Source organism: Podarcis vaucheri, assembly GCF_965113315.1.
Source record: "Podarcis vaucheri genome assembly, chromosome: 7".
Lineage (NCBI taxonomy): Eukaryota > Metazoa > Chordata > Lepidosauria > Squamata > Lacertidae > Podarcis > Podarcis vaucheri.
Window position 1 is genome coordinate 74,510,957 of NC_138765.1, and position 22,974 is coordinate 74,533,930.

At 39.1% G+C, this 22,974-nt stretch overlaps 1 protein-coding gene across 10 annotated transcripts in view; it reads left to right on the plus strand.

Moving 5' to 3' along the window:
• The window catches only part of GNB1 (G protein subunit beta 1), a 77,566-nt gene that overhangs the window by 43,459 nt on the left and 11,133 nt on the right, over positions 1 to 22,974 (plus strand). For 8 of the 10 annotated variants that reach the window (XM_082230434.1, XM_082230433.1, XM_082230427.1 and 5 more), the window contains 5 exons: positions 8,590 to 8,697; positions 14,019 to 14,057; positions 16,838 to 16,944; positions 18,474 to 18,537; positions 22,627 to 22,789. In XM_082230434.1, the coding sequence (XP_082086560.1) occupies positions 8,641 to 8,697; positions 14,019 to 14,057; positions 16,838 to 16,944; positions 18,474 to 18,537; positions 22,627 to 22,789 (430 nt within the window). In that variant the 5' untranslated portion in view covers positions 8,590 to 8,640. Of the gene's footprint in view, positions 1 to 2,300; positions 2,353 to 8,589; positions 8,698 to 14,018; positions 14,058 to 16,837; positions 16,945 to 18,473; positions 18,538 to 22,626; positions 22,790 to 22,974 lie in introns of all 10 variants that reach the window. The other 2 variants (XM_082230428.1, XM_082230430.1) reach the window with 1 other exon arrangement.

A 22,974-nucleotide genomic window follows, 5' to 3' on the forward strand; every position in this document is an offset into this window, starting at 1 on the left:
AAGACCGATGGACATTTGTTGGGGATTGAAACCGGGAAAGGGAATAGGGGTGGGGTTTGGGGATCCAAAGGGTGTATAATTATAATTTGTCTTTTTCTTTTTATTCTGTTTTGTTATCAGCATGAAAAGTGGGGAATTCGTGGAAGGGAATTTGGGTTGACTTTAGAAAAAAGGATTTAAGAATGAGTACTGAGGTATAAAATTTTGAGGTTTATAAGGTAAAATTGGTTTTTTAAAATGAATTAAGTATAAAAAGATTAAAAATTGGCAATAAGAACTTGTTGAATTTACAATTTGAATTGGAATATAAGAAGGGGAGGCTTGGGGAAGTCAGGGAAATATGTTATAGAAAATAAGGATTGTAAACTGTATATGTTTTTAATTTTTCTTTTTGTTTTTTCTTTTTGGCTTTTAAAATGGAAAATTTTTAATAAATATTTATTAAAAAAATAATAAAAAAAATGAATGCAGGCATGCAGTTCCAAAAGGTAATGAGGTCTATCACTAGCAGGCTAATGTAGCCCCACGTCATCTCCATATTCTGTATGGATAAATATTGATCATATTTTGTTCAATAATTGAAAAATTATGTTGGTATGTTTTTGCAAGGTGTGAATGTGTATGCATTAAAAAGCTTTAATGTATTACGCCTGGATACAGCTCCAGCTGAAAGTCTCTGCAATGTAATTGAAGCAAAATTAACCTGTATTTGTAGGAAACTAAAATTGTTTGTAAGCCATCTTTAGAGAGCCATGGCCTGAAAGATAGTGTATAAATACGATGAATGAATGTATATATTTTTAAATCAAGATCAATACACACCTTACCCAGCCCTCTTGCCACACAACATAGTGAGAACTGTTATGGCCTTCGGACTGCAGCTCCTTGCCAAAAAAAACCCCATCCCTCAAACATAAGAAATTTTAGTGAAAATTAAATACCTCATGGAGATTACATATATTTACACGTTTCTAAAGGAGTAAATACTTGAAATGTAATATCTGAAAATCATGAAGAAATATGGGAAAGGCAAGCTGTTAATTGAAAACCACGATAGACTCTAACTTGAGAATACCTTCCCCACTCAATTCAGCTGCTGTGATTTGCTAATACTGGATGTTCTGTTTACCAAGTAGTCCATGTTGGGAAGTCTCCCATTTTAACACACAGTAGAAAGCAAGGTAGAAAAAGAATGGCACCTGTTGATCAAGGAGAACCATAGTAGAAAGCCTTACTACTTGAGCCTGCTTTTGGTCTTATACACATCTGGTAGGTCACTGTGACAACAGAGTGCTGGATGATATTGGCCACAGAGCTGATCCAGCAGGCTCTTCTTAAGTTCTTAGATGTTATAATTATTGTTGCTTCTTAAATTCCTGTCCTGCACTTCTTCCCAAAGGTGTCTAGGTGCAACGGATAACTAAGCAGTCAAACAGTACAATTAAAATTGAAATGTAAAATAAACATTCAAAAACAATCACATACCCTCACAGCTAATAATTTCTAGGTTGCCAAGAACGGTTCTTTCAGCTATGAAATGCCTGATTAAATGGGAATGTATTAATAATGACAGTCAAACCTCACCAGGGAAAACAATTCACAAATGGGGAAATGCCCCGGAGAAGATCCTCTTGCATGACAAACTGGGCAGTTGGTAATCTCTGTTGGGGCAACTGACTCTTTCTTGTATTATTTGACAGTAATTGTGTGTCCTTGCTTGCACTCTGTGCTTTGCAATATAACCATAACCACCTTTCAGAACCTTTGCCCTGTAATTGCAGCATTTGTGGTGCCTGTTTACTTTAATTTCAAATGAAATTTGTAATTGAGCCTGTTTCTCTGGCTTCCAGGAGAAAAGCCAAGAAAAACTGTTGAGTCGCATAAATATGGGTCAGATAACATTAATATTCACATAATATTGTTAGCTGCAAATAAACAGTTTTGCATAATTATTCTATAATAATTAACTTTTGTGATTACAGTAAATTTATCTCTGTTCTCTTAATTCTTCAAATACTTGGTTGCTGTTTCACAAAATTTGACCTGTAAGATTATTTATCAGATTGCTAATCCTTACCCCCTTTTCACCCTAAATCTTTGGAGCTTCATAAAACTAAGAGACAGTTGTTGTTAAATCTGGGGGAAGACACACTGACATATTTTGAGAGATGTGATTATTTAAAGTGTAGCAGGTCAATGGGAAAAAGCCTACCAGGTAGCCATGAGCTTGTATGTATTTAGTCTCTGCAGATTATCAGTTTGAAATTTAAAATACTGATTCAGGTTTATTTTTCTTGCAGTAGTTGCATATTGGGCTGTAGAAGTTGACTTTCCATTATACTGAGATCAAAAGTAAGTTGGAAAAGTTTTAGAGCACTCTGAACATGCTCTTATGATATCTGTCTCTGGATTTAGTTATCGATTATAATAACATTACTTCTAAAAAGGATCGCTTTGTTGTATTCTTTGTGAAGGCTACTTCACCCTGAATGCCAGGAATTCGTTTATTGTGAAGTGTTGCTGTCTGTGCTCCAAGATTGGCTTCAAATCTCACCTTGACCAGAGAACTTAATTAAATTTTTAATTGGATTTATTAGATTTATACACCACACTTCATCATAAGATCTCAGGGCAGTTCACAGAATAAAATACAGGATAAAAACAAGTAAATTAAAAACAAAACAGCAAAACAGTAGCTTTTGGCTTGGCTGGTTAGTATATTTGGATGTTTTGGTGCTGTTAAAGCTGCGCTTTCTTAAGTTTTGTTTTCAACTATTAACTCAAGACACCCTAAACCTTGGAAAATCAGCTAATAAATGCCTTTCGTGATACTTCCTTGGTTATATTCAGCACAAAAGGCAACATATTCCCTATTTAATCTATATTGCTCTTAAGCAAGTCTGCAAGTCCTGGGATTTGTTCAAATGTGACAGTGTAGTGGAAGCATAGAATGAGCAATTGACTCTGCTTTTCATTGCCAATACTCATGTTTCGTAAGTTCCCAGGGCCCCCAACAATAGTAGCCTTACAGAGTGGACATGTGCACATTACTTTCTTTTCTGTTTGGGAATGAGCCAACATGCAGTGAAAAGTAAACAAGAGTCACTTGTACATTCTTTCTTCTTGTCCCATGTTGTAACTTGCAGACAATCCTTAAAATCGGTTAGGTTGTGCTACACGCAGGGAATTTTACATTATATTACATTATATTACTATATATTATTTCAATTTATATCACACCATGTGTGTGTGTTACACTCCATGTGATATTAACAGTAAGATGAAAAAAGAACAGTTGATTAAACCAGTCAAAAACACTAAACATTGACCACTTAAAAATAAGTATATTTTCTTAAAAACCAAGGCCCATTTAAAAGTACCGGTAATTTCCTAACTGAAAGCAAGATAGATTTACTCTTTAGGTCTGCTGTCAGAAATTCTGCCTGAGGCTCAGAAGGCAAAGAATACAGATAATCGAAAATTAATGTCATAACTGCATAATAAGAATCATTTATATATTGGTGATCATACATATCTGTTTAAATATGGCAGGTTTCAGCCTACAATTGGTGGTGCTGTGCTTAAGCAACATTCTTCTTCCATTGGCCATGTGTCTTGGACCTCTAAATTCATCTAAGGTTTTCCTTCAGCAAACAATACTGTAAAAATTGGAATGTGATGGCCACTCAATCAGGAAGACTTTAAAAGAGGGTTAGGCAAATTCATGGAGCATGAAGCTGTCAGTGGCTACTAGCCATGATGGCTGTGTTCTGCCTCCACTGTCAAAGGCAGTCTGTCTCTGAATACCAGTTTCTGGGAAGCACAGGTGGGGATAAAGCTATTGCACTCAAGTCCTTCTTTCATGCTTCACATAGGCATCTCTGTGGGCGCTTTTAAGAATAGGATCCTGGACTAGATGGACCATTGGCCTGATCCAGCAGGCTGTCCTTGTGTAAATTTCAAGTGAGTCCCTTCACTTAGCTGAATGTTTGTTGTTAAACAAGAGCGCTGGTTCTGCTTATCCCTAATACAGTCGTACCTTGGAAGTTGAATATAGTTCCCAAATGTTTAGGCTCCCAAATGTCGCAAACCCGAAGTGACTGTTCTGGTTTGGGAACTGTTTTTGGAAGCTGAACGTCTGACGGGGCTTCCGTACCTTCCGATAGGCTGCAGGAGCTTCCTTCAGTCAATCAGAAGCCGCACTTTGGCTTTCAAATGTTTTGGAAGTCGAATGGACTTCTGGAACGGATTCTGTTCAACTTCCAAGGTATGACTGCATTTGAAAAAAAGTTACTTTGTTACAAAAATTTTAACATCTCTAGGAGATTCTCATATCTACCCATAGTCAAGTCAGGCTTGCACCTGTTTTCATCTCATCCTCCCAACTCACGACTTTAAAATGTTACACTTTAAGTACTTGTACTTTAGGTTGTACTTTCACATTCTGAAAGGGTGCAGGCTGTGTATCAGTTTTGATAAGAGGATTTAAATTGGACAGCAGATTAAACATGTTTCTAGTAATCAGATGATGTTACATGGAAGAGTATTTGCTAAGAATGTTGTCTATGATACCCAATCATCTTTTTAATGTAACTGGTGGTGTATTATATTTATAAGTAGCATATAACCCCACCTCATATCATAAATATAACTATAGGAACAGTGGTTTCAGACACACTTTTGCATATATAGTGCTAGCAAAAATCCCCATCATTTTAAAGATAAAATATGTGTGGAGGAAGGCATTTATGTTGCAAGCATTCTAGCATTTAGACAAAAGATAAAATTTTAAAATAATAACATGACCCTTAACATTAATGATAACGATAAACTCCTTTGTATAACAGTGCCAGATTCAGCACTAGTCTCTCATAGGACTGAATGGCAGTCTGTCACTCTTATAGGAGAAAGAAAAGGTTTTGTACTCAGAGGCACCATTGGAGTTGGAGCAAAACTTGCACCTCACCATTGGTTACTCCAGTCATTAGGAATCAAGTTGCCTCTTCCTGCTTTTTGATCCTTTGGCTTGGCCTTGATGTGAGTGATAGAATGTTGGGAGAGTGTTGACTGAAGGATTTTTTGAAATTAATTTATAGGTAAGTGGGACCTTCAACCACATAATTGCATTTTATAATACCTGTTCGGGGTTGCAGTCAGCTATTCCTTCACCCTGCTCTTCCCTTGATTTATTATGCTCTTCCCTCTTGATTTATTATGCTCATTGTGTGACTACTGACTGTGTTCAGTCCTCATCAGGCTGTTCTTTAAACGTTTAGGCCCTTTAGGTTTTGTGCTGTCTTGAAAATATGAGGAAGATGAGAATACTGGCCCATTTCAACTTGCAAGCACTTTGATTCATGTCATCCTGACCTCATTTAGGCAGAAAATGATTATTAGTTGATTATGTAGTTTGCTTTAAGCACCCTTGGGATAAAATGAATCTGGGGTTTTGTGCACCAGCAATAAAGAACTTGTGCAGAAAGTGAATCTCTTATTTCACTGTTGGGGCAGTAGAGTAAGATTCCCCCCCCCTTCCAACAAGCTTTGATAGAATTGGGGAGACCAATGAGTTTGGCAGGGTAAGGCTGGAGGATACACTTGCATTGGGGTAATTGCTGTCTGGGCCAGAAAGGACAACAGGGATGTTATGACAGCTGTCTCCTGCCACGTGAGACACTGTGAGCCAGTTCCAATAGGACTTCAGCACTGCTCTTAGTACAGGGCACGAGGAATGTGGTGCTTATAGCAGCTGCTTCTCTTGGACTTAAAGAACCAAAAGAGCTAGCAGCAACAAATAAGGAGGAACTGATAATTGTGTTTGCCACAGTAGTATATTACATTAGGTCGGGACCACATGTTCAGTGTGGTTGCCTCACAAATGACACCTAAATAGTGGAACTTTCATCACTCCCAGCCACCCCCAAAGTGGCAGGATTTCTGAGACAGACTCTCCTCTAAAGAGATGAGGATAGTGATAGGTGTTAAAATGTAGGTTTCACCTTAACTGGATTTGAATGAGTAGTTAAGCTCAGACAAGAGATTATTAAGGCTTAACAATGACACTGCTACCAGAAGACAGGCAGTTCAGGCCTGTGTTCATGTGGAAATTGTACCAGTAGCTTCTGAAATTCACAGGATTGGGGAGGTTTACAGGCTCTGTGTCTTGTAAGTATGTTTTGTTAATACTTGGGGAATCAGAATAGTAACTAGAAGGTGGTAGTTCTTCAGACCTAAGCAGAATTTCATATAACGTGAATGTTAGCAAAGTAGAATATTATCTTAATTCCATGGCTACGGTTTGTTGGGTTTCATAGATAAATTGCCTCACTAGCAGCCAGCCTCAGAAGTGATTCTTTCAAAGTTTGCAATCTCTGATCTTACAACTTCAAAGTTGTGATATCAATACAGCATTTGTGTAGAATATGTTTTAAGTACTGCTAAGACCAGTCACTTTGCTTGTTCAGGGTTGTTTTTTATGTAGCTTTCTGTTCAAGTGAGGCTGTTGGAAAAGTCAGGTATATTTGCCCCAACTCTTTCCCCCACATACAGCACGGGGAAAAGGGATGTCACCTAAGTACAGAGGGCGGCGATTTTAAACAGTAGGAGAGGGTCCATGAAGGACTAACTCTGAAGATTATGTTCCTGACTGTGGGGTGGTAGTGGAGAAATCAGTGGGTTGACTAGCTGGGGAGAGGAATGTAAGGCTGTGGTAGGCAGATGATGAGGCAGAAATAACATGAGATATACTTCGTTGGAGAAGAAGTAGCAGGAGCAGAGGTTGTGGGTACACTGACTCAATCCTATGCATTGAATTCCAATGTTGTTTTGGAATTTTATTTAATTTTTTTTAAAAAAAAAATTAAAGTCTTGTGGTGCTGCAGTGTAAAGGGGATTTCGGCCCATAACATCACTAGTGTGTTTGTAGCTACCTCAAAATAATTATTGTTCTTCACCCCCCCACCCAATCATTTAATATTTATTTAATGTATAGATTGCCCTTCATCCAAAGATCTCAGGACAGTTAACAACACAAAAATACAGGATAAAAGCACAAAATAAATAGTTACCATGTTGTGTGTGATGCGTTTGAATCACAGGTTTGTTGCTATATCATACCCACTTCTGGCACAAAACCTCTTACCCCACATGGCTCTGACACAGTTTATATTTTTGTGAGAGACTACAGTGTACTCCACTTAAGTGCCCTTTGTCAGAAGCAGATATTAGTTTGATAATAAATCAAAATTTCACAGTTTTCAATTTTTTGCAACCCTTAAAGGAGGGTAGAACATAAACTAATTTCCAGATACCCTGATTCCCAGTTCCTGTACTTTAATGGAAGTGAACTTATATAATTAACTATTCCTGCCACACACAAGGGTAGATCATAAACTCTTACTATGTAATGTAAACCGCTTAGGGATTTTGCATATTAAACTGTATATAAATATTATTGATGTGATTATAGGGCAAAACTGTGCAAACCCTGTTTTTTCTATACTTTCTTTAGATGTTGAACTGAGATATCTTACTTAATCAAGATTTTTAAAACTGCTATTTTAATAACAAATGCCAGTTCCGATGAAATATTTGAATATTAGAATTGGCTCTGTGAACTTATTTCTTCTGTGTATTTTTGAAACAGCAAGATGGCAGTAACCTAAAGTGATTAGAACTTTTAGCAATAAGTTGTATTGAGAGAGGCAAATGCGTGCGTTCCACAATTCCATGAGGGTGCAGAAGGCTTGCAGAATATGTTGGATGCAGAAATTGGCTTCCAGTGGATTCCAGATTTCACTCCCCCCTTTTTTTGTAATAAAAAAGGCAGGTATCTTGACCTTGTAGTTGCAAATATTTTTATAAACAACCTTCCCCAAGCTGGCAACTTCCTAGCTGTTTTGGACTACCAATTTCCATCAGCCCTAGCCATCATGGCCAGTTGCTCAGCTGACAAAAATTGTAGTCTAGAACATCTGCAGGGGGATCAGGCTGGGGAAGACTAGTTGGTATCTGCTTGTCTTGGGAGACAATGGAAGAGTGTTGAAGGCTGATCTAGAAAATGTATGAAGCAAGTCTTTTGAAACTTCAAACCAGAGGAATTGATGAACATTTCAAGTAGAAAGTGGTAGAGCTTCCATGTCATGCATCATTCCTTGTCCCTCCCCATGAATATGAAAACCAGAATAACTTACGCAAATTATGAGAAACATGCAGATTGGCACAATTTACATACTCTGTAGGGCTGACCTTTACTTAGCATAGAATTTGGATTACCTTGGATCCACATAAGTTTAATGCAGAGTGCATACTCCCCCCTAGCTATGACCTAAAGTTACATAAACAGTCTTTAAGTAACGTAGATGAAGGCTGCACTTATTTGGGCCTACTTCTGAATAAATATGCATATGACTGAACTTTGTAAGGATACTTATGTTAAGCTAATTATTTAATGTGCTGTTGGTGTTTGCTTTTATTTATATTTATGTATTTATGTATATTAGCTTATTTGTAAAGAACATAGTTACTTAAAATGTTTTTCTTTTTAAAAAAGGTTCAATTGACTTCACATTGTTTTTACTTTTCTCCCAGATTTTTGAGCATCTGAGAGGTGTTATAGAAGCACACCTTTAGTACGGGAAGATGAGTGAACTTGACCAGTTACGCCAGGAGGCGGAGCAACTGAAAAACCAAATCAGAGTAAGTATTATAGACTAAAGGTCTTGCCTTTCTCACCTGTTCTGGATGTTTGGGTGCGTTCGTTCTCTCTCAAATTAATCTGTGTGGTAGGGTGGATTTTAAAACAACTTGCTTGTTTTATTTAAAAGAGCTGCTATTTTAAAATAAAGAGCTTTTCTTTTATATAAAAAGATTTCTAAGCCACATCTCAGCTGAAGCTTCCCAGGTGATTAACAAAACAAATGTATAATAAAGAAATTTAAGCAACATTAAGAACAAATATAACCACAAAACACATAAAGATGGCACTTAAAAACTGCTCTTTATGGTGGTACATTTTCAGTGCCTCTCATGTTGCCATTTGGCATTAACTACTTATGCTGACTCATCTCAAAGTGCTACTTTACTGTGCTATAGTATGGCATAAATTCCCAAACTTGTTTGTTAGCTTCCAGTGAAGGAAAAAAGCATGTGGCATGCACAGTGATTTATAGTCTTGAGACTTATAGCCTAATACCATTCATTTCAGAGGCTAGTATAATCTGGCTTCTTTCTGTGTAAAAGAAGAGGGACTACACAGAAACCCTCCAGACAACAGCCACCTTATAAAAAAAGAAGCAACTAGCCAGTTCTTCAGCTCCAGGTTTCTACTAACTCATTCGTAAGATTCATCCTTTACACCGCCCACTTTCTTCATCTTCAGTTTCCCTTTATGGTTTCTAGGTAAGAATCATGCAGGGGCAGTAGGAGCCGCAGCTGGCAGAAGTTCCCTGCCAGGATTGAAACTCCCCTTAGCAAACCTGTGCCATCTTGGCTTCCTTCTTTCTCCGATACAGAAGCTGGACTACACACTTCTTTCCCTAAGCAACTGAACATTTCAGGCCATCACATTAACTCAGCAAATCAGTGTCAAAATAACTTAGCCACCACATACAAAAATAATGGTGTTGCACAGTTGCTTGAACCATTCTGTTTCAAAATGCACGGAAATCTGATTTGGGGAATATGACATATTTATTCCAGAAAACAAACTTTTGCTTGTTCCTACTTGGCATTTCTTTCTGAGGAAAGCAACTATGAGACTGAGCTGTATGCTACAAAACCCCAGGCTCATTTCTCATCTCTGCCATCAGTTTAGGCAAGCTGCTGTCAACACAGTTTCTAGTCATTTATTGTGATATACTGACTGATTTTAGTATGGTGTAACATATGTGGAAGCACATATGTGCTATATAATTGATATCTCTTGCTTCTCTGTGGACAAATAACTGCATCATGTTGGAAAAGTTCTTAAGTAGTAGAAGGCAGAGATTGAATTTCATTTTCCTTTTTCCTGCAAACCCTTTATTTTACTTATTCCAAGGTGATAATTTTCATATGCTGTGCTCTGAAGGGGGGGCAATATTAACTTCAATTCTGGCATTCAATAAGGCCTTAATCATTTTTTACTGTTGCCTTTTCTAAAGACAATTTTGATGATCTCATTCAGTATCCCTTATGCACCTTTTGAGATTCTACTGTTTTTTTCTCTCTCTCTCTGCATGGCTTTGTGAGGGCTTGGCCTTGAAAAGTGACTAATAAATAACTTACTTATTTTTAAAAGTTATTTATTAGTCATTTTTCATGGCCAAACCCTCACAAAGCCCTCCAGAAGTTTGAAAAAAGCATTACTTTCAGTCAAGGCACATCAAGCTTCTTTACATGAAAAAAAAAATTCTTTCTTTCTGGTTGAAAGCTTACACAAATAATAAAAGTAGATCATTCAGTTGACCTGGCATAAAAGTTTTAGGTCACGTATACCTGAGCTTTTGTTGGATGCATAGTATGTGCGGTTTTGCTTAAAACTGAGGCAATCTCATTTTAGGTTGAGAGAGTGTTTATGTATATGTCAATAATCAGTAGAGCTACATTGAATACACTTTTAAACACAGAATTAAAACAATGTATGCATAATTTTGTACAGGTATATTGTGAAACAAGACTTTTGACAGCCACAGTAGTGTAAATAACAAACAACTTCTGATGAAACACACGTTGTGTAAACAAAAGTAGTCAGGAGTTTTACAAAACTGGATTTAAGCTCTTGCAACTGACTGTGGTGAACAAGAAATCAAGAGAAGCATAATTAGCCTCATTTTGACCCCTCCACTGGAATCCCTCCAAAAGGGAGATGGCACCATAGACTTCCCAGACCTGCTCTTCATGTGCATTTGTCTATGTGTGCATTAAAGGTGGGGTTATACACTGAATGCTGAGTTCATTGTGCTTACTTTTATACTCTACTTTCTCCTAAAGGTTCAGTTATATGTAGTTCAGTTCTCGGCCGAGTGATTAAGAGCAGAACACTGCTTACCTGTTTGGGAAATCCTATTATGAGTTGTGCTGTGTCTGTGTGCCTTGGAGGTTAACTCGAGCAGATTACCAAAGCACTGAAATAGCTTCCTATCAGTAATATATATGGGCAGGGATCTATTATGCTGCACATAGATGTATACCTAGTTCCATGATTTGCAACGAGAAGTAGTTGGATAATTGAGGCAGACTAGGTTCCAAATTGCCTAATTTGGAACAGTTTTCAATAGAAGTAATAGTAGAGGAGTAGGAGAAGTTCTGTTTTGTTCTGGGCAGTGTGATGTATGGATGGGTGTCTTAAAAGTATCCAAGATTTTGAAAATGGACTTCCCATATATGAATGCAGCACCCCATTGCATAACATTGGCAACAAATTGCTCATCATTAGAATCCTTTGAGTACATTTATTACAGTTTCTTTATGTTGATTGCAAGCTGCATTTTTAGGCGGTTGCTTTTTTTAAAAAGCTCCTCAAACCCTTAATGAAGATGCTCATTAGGACTGTTTTCTTAACAAACTATGAGCTAGACCTTGAGTATTTTCTCAGAAGCAGCCTGCATAATCATTGGGCAGGGTTCACCTAATGTGGCCTGTCAGTGGAACCTCTGACTTTCCCTCCCCTGCCCCATACTTCCGAAATTGGCTGGAGGGTGGGTGGGAGAAACTGAAACCGCGGAGAAGGGAAGGGGAGATTGTTCCATCCGGCAAGCTGAAAAAGCTTTTGCAAATGGAACATTTGTAATAGCGTGACATGGAATTCCAGCCATTGTATCATCCCTCCCCCACATCCTTCCTAAACTAAATAAAATAGCTTAATGTTAAATATATCAGTATAAAAGACTGTTGTGGGACAACTCACAAATTATCTAGCCTCTGTATACATAACTAGTTAAAGAAATTAATATCCATGTCTTTCTGCCTTCATTAATTCTAAATTTCTTTAAACAAAAATGAAAGGTTTTGGCTTCAGCAAGGAGACTTTCTGTATCTTGCTTTCCTGTGTGGCTCTCTTGTTTAAAATAAGAACAAATACACTGCACAGCAAGAGGTGTATTGAGAAGCTACAGTACAGCAGACATTTCTGAGACTCTTCCCCACTCTTTTTATTATTATTGAGAAGAGCTATCTAACCTAACTGTTGACACACATTATAGTGAACTCCTATGCAAACCCCACTGAACTTAGGAATTTGTGAAAGGGCATACTTGCTGGTGCATTGGAAACCTGCTGTAGATTGTGTTCATTATCTCTGTGCAGTCTTGCTAGTCAATTACACTTCCTAACTGGTAGTCTCTCCCTCTACCCCCAGCTGTTTATGTCACATGTGTCCCTACACAACCCAGTTTGAATCTGAACACTTGATAATTTCCTGTGTCACAGACAACATGAGAGTGGCATTAAAACCTGGAGGCTTTCTATATTTTACTCCTCTCCCACCAGGCTGCAGCAGAGGGAGAGATGGGGTTGGGGGACACTTCACTGCCATGGCTGTGAGATCAGTAGAACTAAAGCCACTTCTATTCCTTTCCCTCAACCGTTTCCATTCTAAGTAACTTGAAATTAGTGCCTGGCTTCACTTATTTATTTTTCTCTTCTGTGTTGTCTATTAGATTGTAAGCCTGCAGGCTGGAACTGTCTTGTATTTAATATTTGTGCTGTGCTTTGTAAATTTCAAGTGCTTTTAAAATAATTATGATGAAAAAATGTGTTAAAACAAGTCTTCCTACTTGGCATTTACATGGCTGCAGTGAGAGTGGGAAAGAAAAGTAAGATTCAAAGCAGCTGATGTTGAGGGGCCTTGGGGGAAAGCACCCTATCTTGGCCCCCTGCTCCTCCTGTCTGTAATAAATAAATAAAAATGAAGCTTCTTCTACTTCACATGATTTTTGTAAGGATATCTGTGGTGAGAATTCTCAGGTGTATTTCACAATAGTATTCTTGTTCATTTATTTGAAAATAGTTTTATGGTGACTGGCTGCAGTATCGCTGTAAGGTAGGGTTGGAGGATCTACAGCCAGTTAAGCCATGCATGATTTTTAGGGGGTGATGTGGTTCTATCAGAATGGCTCCCTACACTGCCACCCCTGGAAAATCCCTCTTCTGGTGTGCCCCATTAGGCTTAGGAAAACAGGTCCCATTCCTGAATTGCTGCCTTTTTTCTAAGCCATTTGCTGGAGAAAGGGAGATAAAGGAAGGAATAAAAAAGAGATAAGAGGAAGGGAGGTTTAAATGACTGTGTGTGAGTGGGGATTGAATGGGTTAATGGAGGGGGTGAGATGGACAAGCTCACCACCAGCATGCAACCCCCAGAGATTTACCCACAAGGATAATTAAGGCCCAGGCTGAAACAGGTTCTCAACCCCTGTTGTAAAGCATCTCTACTTCGTTACTGATGTATTGATGGATACATCACTTGCTGCCTGATCCTTTAGTCAGTTAAGAGGTACTACTAGTTTTAAATCTCTGTTAGCTGCTTTAAAATCAGTGATGGAGTTCTCCAGTGGCTGTAATTGGCTACTTACAGCAGCCAGATGCTATTTTGAAGGCTGGTTTTTTAAATGAAACACACACACACACACACACACACACACACACACACACACACACAATTTGTACAAATGTGAGCAGCACAGCTTTATGTACTCAGCTGGTTTGGGTCTGTGCCCAGAGGAAGGGGTTTCAAATCTTTTTTTAAAAAAAATCCTACTTAGCTTTATGAGATCTTAGTGTTTATTTTGTCACCCTAATTTTACTTCTGCAGTTTGATAGAGAGTGAGAGAGAGATGTACATCCAAATTTACTATAATTATTTTCTAAATTGTGGATTATAAGATCCTCCTTTGAGATGCATGTACTGGGTCATCCCAGTTTCTTCATTTTTCAGCACCTTGTGAAATCTATTCATATAAGTAGATAGTAGCTTAGGAGCAAGTCATATCAATGAACATATTCCATTTTTCTGACACTCTCTTAATTCTCCCTTTTTTCAGGATGCTAGGAAAGCATGTGCTGATGCTACGTTGGCCCAGGTAGGTGGATGCTCAATGAACATGTAATCAAAAATATCTTGGTGTTATCAAACTTTTTTTAACAAAACAAACAACCCAAAAATTGCTTATATGAAGGACAAAGCTGAGGTATTTCAACTTGGTTTAATAGGAATGTTTTCTTTGAAAGGTTGCTGTATGATCACCATTTCAGTTTTCTTGGCAGCAGATGCTGTGCTTACCACAGAAAGCTTCCTTAAATCACCCTCATTTATCGCTGTCACCTGTCTGATTTATATGTAATGCTCTCAATTTTATAACTACATCACATTCTCAGTCTTTTGTGCTTTCTCCTGGATGACTTAAAACATGGCTGAAACTTACATTAGTGCAAGCTTTAACCCTGATTATTGCTAACCTGGGTATGGACAGGATTGAAGCTTGTTTCAAAACTGATTTGACTGTAAACACTGGTTAGCAATCATATGGAAGATTCATGCCGGGGAGGGTGATTGGAGTCCTGCAGCCTCCCCTTTTTAATCTGCAGTCCTTAAGGAGTTGCATCCAGTTCACAGATGCTGTCCCGAAATGCCTGTTGCATGTGACGATGGACCAACAACTATTGCTTTGAAGTGCTTTTTCTATTCAGCACCAGAGGGTGTGTAAAGCAGAAGACATCCAGAAAGGTAGTTGTGTTGGTCCATTGCAACAAAAGCAACAAAAAGCCTTGCAGCACCTTAATAAGAAGGTTCACCTTCTTGCTTATGCTGGGCTTTGTCCTTTAGATGTAGCCTTCAGTATGTCTAATGTTATAAGCATTGCTTGGCCATCTGTTGCCTTTCGCAGCATTAAGTTTGTTAGTGATTTTTGAACAAGAGGTCAAAAAATCAAAGTACATTAGACCTCTTGCAGCCAGTGGGGCAAGCTACCCACACATAAAAAGGAGTCAACAACAACTAATGTTCCCAATTTGAATTCAGCTTCCTATTGCTTGTCCTGCTGAAGCTTTTTGGCCAGAATCTGAAGTTAAATGACATGATTATTATGATCATTCAAATTAACCTTAAGGTCCCAGGGTGGGTTACAACAATTAAAACATAACTTTATTATTAAACCACATTTGCACAATGTTAAAAACAAGTTTTAAAATACAGAAATTAGATGGGGCCTAAAAATAATGGTGTGTGAATGGAGGAAGGAGATCCCCATTTTTTGCTTCTACTGCTAATGTTGACTCAAAAGTGATGTGAACTGCAAAACATTCTTTTTAGCACAATTTATGGGGAATCATTCATGTTTGACAGTTGCCCAAAAATGCTGAATGAACAGTCTTTTACATATGCTGTAACGTAGACTATGGGGACAGGGAGGGAGCTTCAAAGAACCTGACATACAGCAGAGGAAGGCAATTATGAAGGAATTCTAAATCCGGAAAGCGGCCTGTACCCTACTAAGCTGCCTTGACAGATTTCAAGAGGAAGCAGGAATTCTTTGCCTGTGTCCTTTGGCTAAATAATTGTGTTACATGGAGACAGAACAAATATGCAGACATTTTTTTTAAGTGGGCTGTGCTACAAACTTTTCTGGCTTCACTGCAGTATGCTACAGAGAAGCCTTAAATTTAATTGGCCACAGTACAGGGAAATGTGTTGAAGGCATTTATCTTTCTTTTACTAGTGTTTTCCTAGAGTATACGATTATTTTAGACCACAAAGAATACTCTAAAAGATTATTTTAGACAAAACCTGTAGCAGGGTTTTTAAAACCCTTATGGCAGTCTTTCCCAACATGGTGCTCTCTGATGTTTTGGACTGCAGCTATCAGGAATGATTGTGAGCTCAAGGTCACCAGGTTGGGGAAGGCTGCCTTATGGCATGAAGTCAGAGGTCACTTCCATCAAGATGCATGAAATGATAGCCTCCATTGCCAGATAGGAGTGTGAATGTATGGCTAATATACAAAACCAAAATAATATGGTTCCAGAAAAAGGGATGATGAAAGAACACCCACAATGCCTGTCATTTCTAGGGATGTTTAAATATCTGCCCTTGACAAAAGCTGAGGGGAAAACATTCAGTCGAGCTAACATAAAGGCCCTGCGCTGGATTGGAATTAGTAATTTTGAAAAACTGTATAAGTGACCCTATTATCTGTTGCATTTAAACCATAGAAGTTGGGGGAGCAAATTTTATTTACAGCTGACTTAATGTTTTGTTTTTCAATGTCCCATAATCTGGTTTGAATATTACAATAAATATATTGCTCACTTGAATTATACAAGAGTTCCAAGTCAGTACCAATAGATCTGATTTTGCTATGTAAGAGTTGGAACCATCTGGATTTATAACAGTCCTTAAGTAAGTCAGAAAACAGACAGTGAAAAATGAAGCAGTGGAAATGCCATATGAGTACTTTTCTGCTTAAAAAAAATAACCCTGCAAGTTGTCTTTCAGTTCTGTGATAATTCTGAGGTGGGGAATCTGTGCCTTTCCCTATGTTGCTGGCTCCCAGTTTCCATCAGTCCTGTCTGGTATGACCAATAGTCAGGTGATGGGATGTTGTCCAGCAACATCCGGAGGTTCCCAGGTTGCCCACCTCTGATAAATTATGCTTATATTAGAAGTTTGAAATGACAAGCTTGTTTGGGAAGAAGCAGTAGTAAGCACCTTTCAAAGCAGCTAGTAAGGTGTTTTGGTCAAGTTCTTTGGTGCAACAGGGAAAGAAATTCAAGAAGAGAGAGTAGTTTCAGTTAATGCTTCTTCGGTCAGGAAATGCATTTGCAGCTGACAGGTATAAATATGTACAATTAACCTCCCATTTAGATCACAGCCAACATTGATCCAGTGGGTCGTATTCAGATGCGCACTAGAAGAACACTGCGGGGACACTTGGCTAAAATTTATGCAATGCACTGGGGCACTGATTCCAGGTGAGTTCCTGCGCTGCAGAAGGACCATCTTGAGTTGGTCACAATCTCTCAGCCTAATGATTGTGAGGATAACATGGGGGAGGACGGGAGGATGATGTATGCTACTTTGAGCCCCTTGGAGGAAAGGTGGGATAAAAATGTATAAATAAATGACTGGTCCTTGCTTGAAGGAATTTAAGAAGCAGACTATAGACAGGAGGAGGGAGAGGAAATAAACTAGTGGCAGGATGGTGAAATGAGGAAGGCAAAGATAACAAAGGGATAACTAAGTCCAGAGATTGCAGTTGCAACAGCAACACACGTGTGTGTGTGTGTGTTTGTGTGTTTGTGTGTTTGTGTCTGACTGCCAGTTTCTACTTTCCAACAGCCCTGGCAGGCCTAAAATATAACCTTGGCATTTTGGGGATTCCCACTTGAAGATGTCACTTTTACCCCCAAAATGTGTTTCCTTTTACCCAAGACATAGATGTACATTTTACACATCTGTACAAGGGATAGATGTACATTTTACATAGGCAAGGTTCTGAAGGGCCATATGTTTGCCTAGCAGGAGAGATTTCCCGCCAGCACCACCACTTAGTCTTGTGTTTAAAAGTACAGGCAGTTACTTCATAGGGAATTTCATAATTCTATTGCCCTACTCTAGTACCAAAGGAATTGAGCAACACTGAAAACTAATAACATTTGTTCATCTATGCCGGCAGCAAAACTGAAATCCATTTTCATATGTTGGTTTCTCCTTGCGTGGAAGAAATACAGATAGAAAATGCCTTATGGCTGCTCTAAAATTATTTTAAAATAATATTTCTGAAGCTTTCACACTTCTAAATATTCAGAGACCCAAAGCTGGCAGTCAGCAGGGTGAATATGCTGTTGTCATGGATTGCCAGAGCACAATCAATGTTCTCATAGTATTTTTTTTTAAATTAAATATTTGTATATAGTGGATTTGTCTGCTCATAGTTAATAGTGATTAAATCAGCAGAAGCTGATGGGGGGAGAGGGCTTTAATCTAATGAAAGCAATCTTATTAATTCACTTGAGCTTGTTTGTTCAAGTTAAATAATCTGCACTACTCTTAAGCACCTTACAGAACCCTAGATCTATCTTTAAGAATAGAAAAGACCTGGGAAGATGGTACATTAGAGGAAGTATGTCACTTCCAGTTGAATTCTGTCTGTTGCTTCCATTAATACAGTTTCGTAGGATATGTGTTATATTGGAAACATTCACAATGAGAGCCAGTTCAGTCCACTGATCAGTGGGTGACCTTGGTTGAAATATTCACTCCATCATGGGCTCCCTGGATGACTTTGGGCAGATCCCGCTGCCTCAATTTCTCAATATGTAAAAAGGACTTTCAGTGGCAGCTTTAGATGATAACGGGAGTAAAGCATTTTGCATATCAAAATATACTGTTGAATTGATTAAGACTAATGTATTCCAATGTAATTTGTCTTCCTGCACTTCTGATGTATGCTTTGTTTACATTTAACTTTTTATCTCTTTTCCCTAACCTGCCCTTCCAGGCTTCTCGTTAGTGCATCACAGGATGGCAAGCTTATCATTTGGGACAGCTACACCACAAACAAGGTGAGAGCAATTAATAAGGTTCAATGATTTAATTCCAACTTGGCTAAGGGAGGAAAAGCAAACTACAGGAAGAACACTAATAAAACGAATCCTTCAGATTGTGTATTTTTGTTCGGCTTTTGTTTTATTCTGTGAAAGAAGGATCCCATGGAGGGGCAAATATAGACTAATTATAGACTAAAGTAATAGCTCAGGGTCCCGTCCACCCCCTCCCCCCTCTTTGGGAGATGAGAAGAAAGAAGCTAAGTAGTGGGTTTGTTTTCTTAGAGACATAAGCTGTGTGGGGCAAAGAATAGCTTCTGTGGTTCTGGCCTTTATAGTGAAAACTGATGGGGATATTCAAGATAAGCCTGGGTGCAGTTGCATGCGACATGGATCTTGATTAGAACAGGCTTAACACCTTTAACAGTGGTTAAACACTAAGTGATTTTGCATTTAGTTATGTGGGTACTGAAAGGAGAAAGCAAGCACTGTAGTGATTTATGAACTGAAAAGTATAGCTAGGCAAGAACAGAAAGTTGGACTTAACCATGAAGTGATGTTCTCATCAGCAGGGAATGGAGCTGACAAATGGAAGAAGGCACGGCCAAACAAGGGGATGGGGTGGGATTGTTATGACCTTCCTGTAGATGAAAAGCATTCCAGTTACAGGAATTTACTCCAGCATAGAAATTGCTTATGAATTAAAAAAGAAAAAGGAAATCATTAACAAAAAATAGTTGTCAACAATTTAATAGTAGTTACAAAGTTATAGAGGAACAGGAAGGAGAAATCCAACAGTGTACCTAAGAGTTAATGTGGGAAGTTGCATAGGTAAAATGCACAATGGATGGATCTGTCTTCTCCACACCCAGCTTCCCATTCTTGGGAAGTGGAGGAATAGACACCAAGAAGGCTGTCCAATATGTCATTTCAAGAACATGAACCCCAAAACAAAGAGAAATGAATAACTCTTTATAGCACCTGTTGTAGGGCCCATATATGGAGGGGATAATTCAGCATGACCAAACTTGATGACCTTTGAATGTCATTTGAGGATGGAGATTGACCTGTTGACCACTTTGTGACTTTGGCCCAAGGCAGATGTGGTAGCCTTTCTGCGCATGAAAAAAGGCTGTTACACCCATGTGTGTCCACACCTGTGCATAATAAGTTAGCCAATGTGTTCCCTAACCCCTATACTGATTATGCTTCTGGGGATTTCTTTCTGGCTCACCAACACTGGCAAATTGAGAGCCCAGGGTCCTGAGTAAGTCTAATGTAGACCTCGGGTGCTTGGCAAAAACTGTATATACTGTTCCTCATTCCTTGGTGAACACAATGAGGGTGGAATTGGTCTCCTGATACTGTCAGATTCATCTTTGTTTTTTTCCGGCATAGGGTGTGGCTGCAGCCTTTGAACAGTGCTGACTTGGAGTGATCTCTGGGAATTCTTTTCAAGGAACAATACAAAGTCCACGTAACAGTGGATTTAACTATATTGGACTGGGGAATCACTGTCCCTACATTTAGCTTGACCTCATTGGCTGCTAAAGTGTAGGGAATAAAAATCTTGGCATCTAAGCTTGCATTTGTCACCAGGGGCAAAAACCTTAGTCAAATTCTACAAATGCAGAAACATACATTTTGATGAGGTGTGCATACCAGGAGTTCATTGGGTCAAAGGCTTGAGAACCTGAGCAATGGACATCCAATGCCACCTTAATGCCTAAGGATTAGGGGCTCATGAGATTTTAAGTAGAAAAAGCTTCACCTTTAGTTGTATCTACAACTTTTGGAACCAAAATGCCAGAAATTAGTGTAGCAACAGGGCCATTCACTAGGGAGACCCTTCAAAATTCCCAATGGCTTGCATGAGGCAGTTCTTATTTAAGCTGTCACTATATAGAAGAGCTAACCAGCTCCTTGCTGTTGCCCTTGCAAATGATAGAGCAACCACTTTGTCACTAGTAACCTCCCAAGGGTAAAAATGGTGGGGAAAACAGAAGAGGGCTTAGAGAACCCTCTTGCTCCCCCCCACCACCTGTAGTTGCCCTGCTCTCTTGGCACCTTTGGGCAATAGTTAGCAGCAGATACCATTTTACGAATTTCTGGGGCACTGCAGAATGTCATGGAGTGTTTCTAAGTAATGCACCTGACATTAATTGGTCTGCAATAACTTACTACAGTCACTTACAGCAGATCGGAACCCCTATGTTTACAGTGAAAAGATAGGGGAGAAAAATTACCCTGTGGCTATGATTGTAATGAGGTAACTAATTTGCATTACAGTGTTACTTTTCACCACATTCCTGTTTCAGTGGGCAGGGAAGGGTGAGAAATGAACACTTGCCCCCCGCCATACAGTGGTACCTCAGGTTACAGACTCCGCTAACCCAGAAATAGTACCTCAGGTTAAGAACTTTGCTTCAGGATGAGAACCAAAATCGTGCTCCGGTGGCACAGCAGCAGCGGGAGGCCCCATTAGCTAAAGTGGTGCTTCAGGTTAAGAACAGTTTCAGGTTAAGAACGGACCTCCAGAACGAATTAAGTTCTTAACCCGAGGTACCACTGTATTCTATATTTGCTCATGCCATCCACAAGCTTCAAGACAGTATTATGAAAGTCAAGTGACTCTGCAGGTCCCCAGTATTTGTCCTCCCGTGTGATCAAGCATAATTGCATACCTCCAAGAAGATCAAACGTTCCGAGATGGGAAACTTACCAGAGTCCTGTTGTCAAATTACAGGCTATTGTCATATTTATCTCTCACCCCCTTGCTCCCCCTGCCCTGCCAAAAAAGGATAAGGAGACTTTTGTCAGTAAAGGGTATTAATCAAATCCAGGAAATTGGATGACAGTTCTGCAATAACCAGAATGTAGTTTTAGATTAGTATTTTTATAAGTCTTTGGCTAGATTACACATATGAAGTCATGTCTAAATATATCTCTAGCAACACTGCTGTAGCTAAGCAGTCTTGCACTTGTGCTGGATGTGATGGTGGTCCTAACAAAGAAGATGCCCGTAAAAAAGTGCCCTCTTCCAGTGATGCGTTTATGAGCAACCACTTTGAGGCATTTCATTGGCTGTCAGGGAGGGGATATATTCTTTGGTGATTAAATAGCTGTATTTTTAGTAATGGAGCATCACACCTATTGCAGTGACGTGCTCAACTAACATGTGCTGGGTCTTGATTTTTTTCTTCTTTTAATCCCTAAAAGAGAAAATGTAAAAAAAAAAAAACTTCCAAGGGCTTTATTTCATAGTAAATCTCAGGGGCACACAAATGAGCAGCCCTGGCTCATGGAGCTTATAAGCATGAAAGATGGGGAAGTTTTGATGAGAAAAGGTAGAATTAAGCCGAGCTGAAAAAGCTTAGAATTGAAATGCGGAAATGTTACCGTTGTTGAAAGCAAAAGAAATTTCAAATGCAGACTATGATAATATGTAGTTGGGGTTGGAAAAAAAGGACAGAATGCTGGGCTTCTGAAAATGTGATATTGATGGCTGGGAATGGGAAATTTTTCAATAATGGATGCAGGCTCCAAAATAGGGCCTTGGCTAGACAATTTGAAACCTTCCTCAAATCCTCTTTGCAACCACCATGTGAACATAGAGCTTAGGACTCTGTTTCTTGTAAACTTAATCTACTGCATGTAGCTATTTCTTACAGCCAGGTTTCTGTCTAGTACTATATACAAGAACACAAGAAGAGCCTGCTGGATCACACCAAAAACCCATGTAGGCCGACACCCTGTTCCCCACATTGGCCAACCAGACTCCTATGGGAAGCCCACAAGCAGGACATGATGGAAATAATTCTTTCCTGCTGTTGTTTCCCAGCAATCTTTAGAGGTTCACTGCCTCTTGTACTGTTTTAAAAAGGGTTTTAAGGATGTTCTGCAAATGTTGGAAGGCAGTATACAAATTGACAAGTAATATTCTGGAGCATGTAACCTTTTGCACAGTTCTAATTTTGTTTCAGTGGGGTTTCTGCAGGAGAATTTTCTACAGCCTGGGTTGGCCACCTTTCTTTACCTATTAATAATGGGCAAGGAACCTAACAAAATGGCAGCTTTACCCCCTCTTTCCCCCCCCCCCCATTCTAGGTCCATGCTATTCCCCTGCGTTCATCCTGGGTAATGACTTGCGCATATGCTCCATCTGGAAACTATGTGGCCTGCGGTGGGCTTGATAACATTTGTTCCATTTACAACCTGAAAACACGTGAAGGCAATGTACGTGTAAGCCGTGAACTGGCTGGCCATACAGGTGAGTGTGTTTTTGCTTCAGTTAGCTCTACAACATGGGTAGGCAAACTAAGGCCCAAGGGTCAGATCTGGCCCAATCGCCTTCTAAATCCGGCTTGCGGATGGTCCAGGAATCAGTGTGTTTTTACATGAGTAGAATGTGTGCTTTTATTTAAAATGCATCTCTGGGTTATTTGTGGGGCATAG